Source organism: Alligator sinensis, unplaced genomic scaffold (genome assembly GCF_000455745.1).
Source record: "Alligator sinensis unplaced genomic scaffold, ASM45574v1 scaffold87_1, whole genome shotgun sequence".
Lineage (NCBI taxonomy): Eukaryota > Metazoa > Chordata > Crocodylia > Alligatoridae > Alligator > Alligator sinensis.
In genome coordinates this window covers 2,851,612-2,862,448 of record NW_005841929.1, presented here as the reverse complement: position 1 = coordinate 2,862,448, position 10,837 = coordinate 2,851,612, and the positions used below count along the sequence as shown (strand labels likewise).

Below are 10,837 nucleotides of genomic sequence, written 5' to 3'. Positions count from 1 at the left end.
CCCCATGTACCAACCTGCTGGATTTGCCTGGATGTTAGTCTGACTGAGCATGTCAGGTGCCGGGCCTCATGGCGAGATCCTGATATGGGCTTTGAGTGTAGCAATCTGACCACAGTGTCGGGTTGCACACTGTGTATTGCACTTAAGTCCCTTCCTCTGGGTCTGGCCTAAGGGACCAGCGATACTCCTAGCGGTCCTGCTTATTGTTAGGAACTGCGGGCCTTCTGGCTCCTAGGCTGCCTGATAAGCTTTAAATGTCCTCACCTGGAGTCCCTGAGGGCCCCTGATCCCTTGGCTACAGCGTGTAGGTTATGGCCTCTCTCCGGCCTCAGGGATGATGCAAAATACAAAAAAGAAAACTCCAATGAAAGCTTCAGGGAGGGAGTGCTCCTTCTGCCTGCTTACATGTCCTGCATGCTGCATAGAGGTCCGTCCCCAGCATCCGTCCCTGCTCAGTCACCAAGTGCCACCCTGCTGTGGGAGAGATCCCTCTTCAGGACCCTGTCCTGGGTCCCTGTCCCCTTTTGAGACTCTGTATCTGGTCCCGGCATGGAGGCATGTCTGGCCATGCTGGCTGGAGCACACAGCTGCCTCCCAGCTGTTACTCCCTAGCTTCCCTCTCACAGCTGGCTTTTATTGGAGGCAGCTGGCATGTCCTGGCGATGTCACTGTCCCACGCTGGTTCCAGCCCCACTAGTAAGCAGCTGTTGAACTGCACAGGTGGTTTCTGTAGCTGCCATCATTCTCCACGCCTGCAGCAGGTAAGTTTTTTTTCTGCTTCAGGACTGGCAGTATTATTAATGCCCACATGGATGAGCAACATGGGGTAGTAGTTAGAGGGTCATATTAGTCTTGGTAATCCTTCAGTGACATCTCGGATCTGGGGTCCAGGGAAGCAGCAGATCTCCCAGGATAACAGGTCAGGCTGGCAGATGGATCCCTCCTTCCCCCACAGATGGATCCCCCTCCAACCACCACCACCCATTGCTGCTTCTTCATGGCAGTGTTCTTGATCCTAGTTTTTGGGGGATTCCTGCCCTTGCCTCTACCACCAATGGAACGCGCTCCTGATCTTCTGTTGCTAGCACTCCATATCTGTTCTCCAGGCAAACCACTGCACATGGGGATGACGACTTCTTGCTGCCAAAAGATATCTGGTCCCCACATGGATAAGAAAATATAAACATAGTTACTCTTCATTTTTACTCATATTACTGTTCAGTGTGTTCCTCCCTTTTTCTGTCCCACCTTCTTCCATATATTTTTTCCTAAGAATGTCATAAAGGGGAAAGGTAGTAATTTAATTATGCTACTGTTTTCTCATATACAACATGCCCATAAATAAAATATGCATCTTTTTTTATGAGAGACAGATGGAGGAAAAAAAAGATCTTTCCTTGAAAATACTGGTAAGTGGCAGTAACTGAGTAGCAGCTGCAGCACCATGAATCTCTGCCTGGGAGGTGAAAGGGGAAATGGTGGATGGAAGTGTCCATAGCCAACAACTAGGGAAACTGCTGTTACCGTATTTCCCACTTAATAACCCACTCCAATTTCCAGGAGTTGAATTTTGCAAATAAAGGAGTGTGTGTGTGTTGTATGAGAGAAAATATGGGAATATATAAAGTGCTGTGAGTGAGCTAAAGTTGTTTTGCATATAACTTAGCTAATACAACCTAAAAATAAACAAATCAAAGCTTAGGATACTAACAGTACCACACTCCTTTTTACGAGCAGCATAACTTCCTTATACAGCCAAAAACTACCAAATCTTAACTGTCCTCTGGAAAGGATACAAATTATGCTACCTACCTGCTTTCATGGTTACAATAGTGGTAAGATGTGGGGTCTGTGGGTTTAGGGAGCGGGCATTGTTTGCAGATATAGGTTTTTACTTAATCGCTTTATAGATTTTTCATTGGGAGTGTTACAAATAGAGTCAACTTAATGTTTATGGTGTTCTGCTATATTAATTTTCCAGTTTTTTATATAGAGATTTCAAGTAAGCAATGGCTCCTCTCTTGAAGGTTATCCTGTTCCCTGCTGTACATAGGGCTTTACTATAACATTCCTTATTCAATCCCACACAAAGCAAAGTAAATGTTGAGATTTATATGAAGTGTTGGGAGAAGGATTATGTGTGTGTGTGTGGGGGGGGGGGAGGTTTATACTGTATATAACTGTAGAAATCTAAATCTTGGGAAAAGGGCAAAAGGATGTGGAGAAGCTTGAGAGAGTCCAGAGAAGAGCCACGCGCATGATCAGAGGTCAGGGAAGCAGACCCTACGATGACAGGCTGAGAGCCCTGGGGCTCTTTAGCCTGGAAAAGCGCAGGCTCAGGGGTGATCTGATGGCCACCTACAAGTTTATCAGGGGTGACCACCAGTATCTGGGGGAACGTTTGTTCACCAGAGCGCCCCAAGGGATGACGAGGTCGAATGGTCACAAACTACTACAAGATCGTTTCAGGCTGGACATAAGGAAGAAATTGTTTTCTCTCCAAGGCCCCCAAGGTCTGGAACAGCCTGCCACCAGAGGTGGTTCAAGCGCCTTCATTGAACACCTTCAAGATGAAACTGGATGCTCATCTTGCTGGGATCCTATGACCCCAGCTGACTTCCTGCCCTTTGGGCAGGGGGCTGGACTCAGTGATCTTCCGAGGTCCCTTCCAGCCCTAATGTCTATGAAATCTATGAAATTCCCTCAAATGTTCCCTTTACAAGGATTAGTGGGTAGCAGAACTTCAGAATGGAAGACACAATGGCTGTTTCCTTCATCAGTCTATCTTCAAACACACAGATCAGTATTGGGTTAGACAGGGCTGACACAGGCCAAAGATCCTTCCCACATTTTTGGGGCAGAATTCGCTAAATGATGTTTTACAACCACACTGCAGCAGTACCACTTTTGGAAGTTCTGCTTAACAAAGGGTTTTCCTTAGCTTCTATACTATTTGTAAACTTTATATTTAACAAGTAATGAGTTTGGTGCTTAGCATTGTTTAATTTCTACTTCTAATATATTCTTGTTTACCAAAACAAGTGATAAGCAGACAGTATTCTAAGTATCTGTAAAAATTCAGAAAATCATTTGCTTGGTTCAGAATAGTTAAGAAATATTTTGGGTATAGTCTCTGATACCACCTGAAGCACCCTATTGCTTTCTTAAAGAAAATGTGTCTGTAGTGAAACCATAATTCATTTCCTTCGTATTTTGCATAAAGGTTTATTAGCTTGTGATTTAAGTGAACCATCTGGTCCTGCTGGCACGGTACACTGTCAGACCCAATGCTTTTTCCTTGTAATATGTTACTTGAGGCAGTTAAATTACATATTTAAGTATCAAATCTGGCCTGTGCTTTTTCCATGTCCTAACATCTGGTCTTGGAAGGTTTTTTGCAACCCAAGCAAGGTCACATGGAGCCAAAATGCTTGCCTTTCTTTTATGGTTGTTTCTTTCCTTTTCCTTTGTCCATCTGCCACAGTGTCTTATTGGTAAAAGTGAATGCAGAAATGCATAGTCGTTTTATGATCTCAGTCAGATGAACACAAACATTTAAAGTTAAAATAACTGAAGACCTGAAAGAATTAGCTAAACATTCTCTGAGAGAGTGGTAGAATATGAGGAAGATTGGTCTTTTTTTTTTTACTCCCAAGAGAATTTTTTTTTTTAAATCTTATCCCCAACTTCTTTTTATGTGCTGGCCTTACTCAGCTGGTCAAAAGTGTAGGCTTTATATAACACCCTTTGTGTCTTGAACACACTGGTCCTTCACAGATTATTCCCATGAAGAAATGTAGTGTTCAGGTGATCAAATTCAGCAATTGAATATATATGAAGTTGCCTTGGAGTTTGGCTTGGAAAATAAAGTTTCTGATGGAGTCTCACAACACTAATAGTAAGTGAGTTACTAATACTGGATACTGAGTAACTGTATTCTCCCAGGTGCCATCTCTTTTTATCCTGTCTAGAATATTTGACGTAAAGATTGAGCAAACATGGCTGTGCTTTTGTCCATAGATGTAGGAAGAAAATATTTTATATTAAACTTTAGTTTCCTAATATGGCTATACTATCCTGTAAGTATTCTGTAAACAGGATGCTATTCAGTAGTCTCCCCTGTTCATAATTCCACTGGGTTTGAGAGCCATGAAAGTAGCACTGGCAACTCACTTGAGAAGGAAGTTTGTTAGGTGATTTTTCAAATTACCTCTCAGATCTTTACTTATATGTTAATGGGCAATACCTAATTATCCTCTGGATGTCAAATTACCCCAGTACCAGTTTGAGGGTGGGCTGGAATGAGTTGCTTTATAATTTCTTTTTCATTAAATGCTTATTTTACTGCTATTCTGAACACTGAATTTCTTTTCAATAAGTATCTCCTATTATGTAACTGGATCCCTGAAATCAAGAAAAACAAATCATCAGTAGCATTTAAAGTTATTTCAAAATAAGCAAGCACACCAGACACATAAATAGTGCTTACCATTCCTTCCAGCATGCCTACTGTATATTCAACAGTCAAAATTGCAGCAAAATTGATGAGTCACCAATACACTAATATTCTTTTTTTTGTTTAATTTAAATGACCATAATGAAATGAGCTGTAGGTTTACAGCTCTGTAATTCTGAAATATGGACATATGTATTAAAAATGTATCCATCGCGATTTGGCATAGTTTGTCTTTACTCATCAAAAAAACTCAACATGAAGTAGGTACAGTAAAAACTGGTTCTCTCTGTGCAGAATGGGTAATGGTGAGACAGTTCAGTGAAGTAGTTCATTAGTGACCACTTGCATTGCACTTGTCAGAAGCATGACTAAGGGACCCATGCTTCCATAAGGACAGCAGTTTAGCAAGAGCATACAATTAAGAGAATTACTAGATGCAAAAAAAACACGCCCAAAAATTCAGCAGATGACAGCCCACAAAGTATTTTATCCTTTCCTGAAGTTTAGATTTTGCCACCCATCAAAAGGAGCCTTGGCCTATATATTAGCTGCTGGCATCAGTGTGTCCTGTTAATAACTCAAATTTGTCATGCTGCTGGTTTGGAGGATAGCTGGGACTGGAATAGTGGATGCCAAAATCCTTTTCCCCCTAATTAGGAAAAAGTCTGTTGCCACAAGGGTTACATCTTGGCAAGCAGCCAACTGACACAAGCCCTTGTGTTTGTTGCAGTTGGCTGGGCCCTTGTTTAATTGAGGTTACTGTTTGTTACAAAACAGATGGTTTTAGGGTTGGTGTGTCCCCTCCCCCGCCCCAAATTAAAAAGAAACTGTTTACACAGATGTTCTGATCATGGAACCATTGCAAGAAAGTAGAAGTGACTGATACACTCCACACCTTGGCTTCCCCATTGTGCTTTTACCGCTTTTCCCCTGGCTATCTTCAGTTTTCTTTCTGATGCTTGTTTCTATGTTTTGCACCGACTTACGAACTTTTTGTTTCAATTGCAACTTTTTTTGCTTTATTTTTTATTCCATTCTATGGAATGTTTCTCTTTCTGGTTTCAAGACACAATATTTGCTCTGTTTTGCACTCAAAGAATATGCCACCACAGATTGGAAAAGCATGTTTTGGATAGAGAAATGGCAATTTTATGTATCCTAGCCAGCTTAAAATGAATTTCATTTTTAGTTGTGTGTCATTCAAGGTCTCCTTCATACTCTTGATCTCTGGACAAATTCATTTCTGTATATCTTGAGCTAGGAGCTGTAGTGTTTGTTATTTGGAAATCAGATTTATAACATAATTGTAAAAACATTTTTAGTGAAAAATGAAACCTTTATTTTTAAAACTATATTGTTTCTTAATTTGATATAGTTGGAAATTGAATGTGGTTTTTGTAGTCAAATATATTAATGTCAATAGATATGATACTCTTCAGTAGTGGATCTATTCACCTGTTGTGTTACATAATTTACCCTGTAAAAACATGTAAGTGGAAATTGAGCTTAGTGTAATTTTAAAAATCTATTTTGGGAGTGTGACTGGGCAGTTGCTGGTCGTGTGGCAATAGAGTTTTTTCAGGTTTGTTACATACAGGTGATATGGTTTGTACTTTTACCACTAAAGCACATTCTAAAATACTTGTATCATTCTTTGCTGAGCTGTCTGAATGTTTTTGTATGACCAACTTAAAGTATCTTTTTACAAGAAGTACCAACCACCTGAGATTATAGCAAAATTATTAACAATATCTGGTGAATTTCTAATTTTAGGATATGTCTGCATTTGAATGTCTGCTGTTTTTTAATGCTTGGTAGATAATACAATTGTAAATTCTAATCTAGTGTGCACACAGTTGTTTCTAGTGTAGCATATGGTAAAACATGAGTATGAACAAATGGACAAACATCTGTGTAATGTCTACCCTAAAATACATAAACATGCTAGTTCTGAATCCCAGTATTTCTCACAATATCAAACATCATTTAAAGCATACACAAGACACTGCCATCCCTGAACATCCTGGGTTACTCTTTGTACGTCTCCTATATTGTCAAGTACTAAATGTTCTCCAGAAGACTTCTCAATGGAAGAATTTTTACAGGTTAAACCTTTATGTGCTCCTCCAACTGCTCAATGGCACACTTGCTATGGCAGGTGTTCTGGCTTCATTCTTAACACATCCAAGATATTTCCATCACCTTTTCTAGGTAATTTTAGAGAAAGAAGGTTTCTGTATTCTCTGACATAATACTGCATTTGTCATCAATTAATTCTATTTAATACTTAGTCTTTACTAGACTGTTGCATTTGTGGTAGAGTGCAAAGGCATATGCATTCTACAGTAGTCTCAATTACAGGTTTCCCTTGCTTTATGCAGATTCTGTATGTGTGAATTCGCTCTTATATGATGACCCTTTTTATACCAAAATTTCGTTATGTGAGAGGTAAATTCACTCTTATGTGAGCGGTGTAGTGGAAGCCCACAGTCAGCTGCTTTGTGCGGTGCATTGTGGGAGTGACACACATCAAAATATAGTCACCTGTGTGGATCTGTGCTCTTCACTCGTTGTCTGTGACATGTTTCTGGAGTTCCCATTCCCATTATGATAGTGCCCTGTGCTTGTGTGTACCTGAATTGTCTTGTAAAAGTGGTAGAAATAGGTCTGGGGGTCAGTGCAGTCGAGGTCTTGGAACATATCCCTATTTGTTACATTGTAAAGTGGGTTCCCTTTATGCGAATTCAAGTTATGTGCCGTTTTCCAGGAATGCATGTACAGCATAAAACGAGGGAAACGTATATTCAAATACCATGTGTCTGAACTATTCAGTTATTTAACTACAGGACACATTATCAGCCTGTGGTACAAGTGAGAACAATGGCAACTAAAAGAACTGTTTTAGTGATTGGGGAAAAAAAATAAACCTAAAACAGGGCAAACTTGTTACTAAACTTGTTTTAGAGTATAGCACTGGATTATGTTAATTTTATTCATGTTTCATTAACTAAACAATTCAATTTCACAAACAGGTTTTGGTCCCAAGTAGTTTGGATAATTATTGCCCTACTATATTTATACCTGTGATGGATTTCCATATGTTAAGGTGAAAATAACATGAATTGAAGATTAAATGGTATATTTTCAGTGACCAAATTGTTAGTGTGTTAATTAATACATGTTAATACATGACCAAAAAGTCAAATGGAGATAAATTTTATATTGTACATGTTACTTCCATATTTACTCAAATAGAAGATGACCCTGTTTATAAGATGACTCCCCAGTAATTAGATTCTTTGTATGGAAAATTTATACATTTGTTATCACTTTCCAGGTATAGAATCTAATTACTGGAGGTTGCCTTTTGTTTGTCCCCTCCCATGACTACAGTAGGTAAAAGGAAAACTGAGGGGTCAGGTAACCCCTGACTGGAACCAGGTGTTCTTGCCATGAGTCCTGGGATCCTCCAAAAATTTATATGCAGATCAGGTCTGGTCTGGCTTCACCTTGTGGAGGGTGGAGCCACACTAATCATATATGACAGGCTGAGAGAGGGCTTCTGGGTGAACTTCTGGGGCCCCATTTGGTGATGTTTGCCAGGCATTTAAGGCTGGTGAAGAAACAGGAATGATTGGAAATAGAAACAAAAGGCACAGCTCAGCTGTGGTAATGGAGAGGAAGTCAAAATGTAAGCAGTGTAATGATCCACCATGTCTTGAAAAAGTTGGCGCTGAGGGGGAGTGCACTCAATGGGCATCCAGATATAGTTTATTCAGATGGGGTGCACTAACCTATTCTCATGATAGGTTCCCATCAGCATGTTTTGCCCAGTATGGGCTATGTGTTTTATAGCCATGCTTAGTGTTGGCTGCTTTTAATCAACTTAATAGTTGGTTTCTGTTACGGAGCACATGCTGCTTTTGGCAGCAGTTTAATGACAAACAATGTATTTAGTGTTTCCTTGTATGTGAATGTAAGGCAAGGACCTTTACCCTATGCTGATTGGAGAAAAAAACCCTGTCTTGTATTCAAGTAAATACGGTACTTCCTTCTCTCTATATCCCTGTCACACATATGCCAGAAGTATAAGATATTAATGGCACCAATTCATTAGTTATGGTGTCTAGTAATTTTCTGTTCATCATGTCGTACTCTTTTCTTTCTGTCTTCTCCAACTTCCCCATCTTAGGTAGAGGAATTGATGATGGCTATGGAGAAGGTTAAGCAAGAGCTGGAGTCTATGAAAGCAAAACTTTCTTCTACTCAGCAGTCTTTGGCTGAGAAGGAAACTCATTTGACCAACCTGCGAGCAGAAAGGAGGAAACATTTGGAGGAAGTCCTGGAGATGAAGTTAGTATTTCTTTCCATTTTAGATCTGTTATTCTAGCATCCTTTCACTGCTCTTTCATTGCTGCTTTTTGGTGAACCAGAAACCATTATTCTGTTTGCTTATTGATGGAAAGTTGCATCTCTATATACTTTCTCAAAACTCTAAAAGAATCATGGACCATGAGCTATGCATATTTAAAAAAAATGGAATAAATGGAGTATTTTGTATTACTACTTAAATACTATTTCTTTCCCTCACCCCTCAATCATCCACTTTCTTCACATTGATTGATTTGCATTTTATTGGTATCCAAAAGTGCTAAATAAGGGATTTATTGTGTAGTGTTCTTCCTAGACCATGTGGTCCTGCTTTATACATCATATCATTTTCTTTAAGGCAAGGCACAAATAAGTATAGCAAATAAGAGGAAGGAAGGGAGGGAAAGGTACAAAATAATAGTAACATAGTAATAATGTCCTGAATGAAAGTGCAGATGTCTTCAGTGCCAGCTGATGATTTTTCCTAAGATCATGACTGATTTATTAGCATTATTGGAATTAAGTTTGAACTTCTATATCAATCATGTTTTTCTCTCCTACCTATGTACAAGGAGTCTTGAATACAACCAAGCATTGAGGAGGTGGGGTAAGGTGGAGAATTTGACTTCTGAGACTTAAGTACTTCCTAATTTCTGACCATCCATTATAGATAAATAGCTATCCTTAGTTTAGGGAGACGTGGATCCATTTAGTTCAGTGATGGATAGGACTGCCAGCAGTTCATTAGAAACACTTTCAGTTGTTTAGCCAGCCCTGAAGAGAGAGAACATTTTTATTGGCAGGGCTAGCAGTGGCTCCTCCACTGTGGTTTTGTGAGCCATTATTTATTTATTCAACTTTTCTATGTTAACCTCTTTCCTTTTTGAAAAAAAAAATGATAGAAAAACAGCTGTTACAGAATGGAAAGAGAAGTGGCTCAAGTTTAAAACCCTAAGTTAAGAGAGCAGTGTAAACTGGTTCAAGCTCCCCAGGTTCATACCTAGCTACCTAATACAGTCTCAAGCTCCCCAGCTTTATATCCAGCTACCTAACACAATCGGAGCTGGACCTGGCACAGAGACATTAGAAGACTGCAGCCTTAGAAACCACACATTTTATTTTTAATAAAAAAAATTATTGAGCTATAAATTTGACTGCCTTGAGAGTTGGTGTATTGGGGGATGGGAAGAATAGCTCTTAAGTTGATGTGGGAGTCCAAAGCAACTTGAGATATATCCCATATCCAATCATCTGGCAGCCCTCTGCTGCCAAACTGCTGTTCCAAACCTTCACATTAAAATATATACATCTTATGCAATATATCCTGAAATGTATTTGGAATCAGGTAGCTCAAGAATCTTCAGCATAACCACTCTTTTTAAAAATGATAACCTATCTTAACTAGTTATTGTTAGAAAGTGATTGTGCTGAAATTGAATCTCAAGACCTAAATATACTGGTAGATCCATTGTGACCTAAGAAGGAAGAAGAGTAGTAGAGAAAGGTATTGCTGTCAGCACATAGATGGACAGGTGGAAAAAGCATTAAATTTGTACATTTAATTAGTTTAATATGTTCTAGGCATAGTTTGGCCTCCTTTACAGTTTTGTGAAGCTGATACAGGCATTCAAACTTTAATAAATTGGACAGCATCCTCCCCATGAGCCTCTGTTGTAAACTAGTCTTTGTAGCAGTTTCTCAGTTCACTAAAGAACACTAGAGGTGCACCAATACATTGATCCGATATTGGATTGGTCCCAATACTTATTGGATTGGTACCAATGAATGCCCGTGCTGCACACAGCCACAGTGTAGCACTCAGGCAGTGAGGAGCAGAGCTGGCAGCATGGAGAGCTGCCTCCAGCTGGTAAGTCTGGTGTGGTGGAAGGGGAGGGGGGAGGGAAGGGGTGGCGGGGTGTAGATCAGTGTCCCCCATGGTGAGGGAGGGGGCAGGGACAGGTGCTGTCCAGCCAGGGTGGGTGCAGGATGGAGGCATGGCTCATGGGGAGG

General features: G+C 40.0%; 1 protein-coding gene across 1 annotated transcript in view; it reads left to right on the top strand.

The window, feature by feature from the left end:
- Positions 1–10,837, top strand: part of ERC1 (ELKS/RAB6-interacting/CAST family member 1) — a 479,524-nt gene that overhangs the window by 300,135 nt on the left and 168,552 nt on the right. The window contains exon 14 of the mRNA XM_006019448.3: positions 8,649–8,809. Coding sequence (XP_006019510.1) covers positions 8,649–8,809 — 161 coding nt within the window. The remainder of the gene's footprint in view (positions 1–8,648; positions 8,810–10,837) is intronic.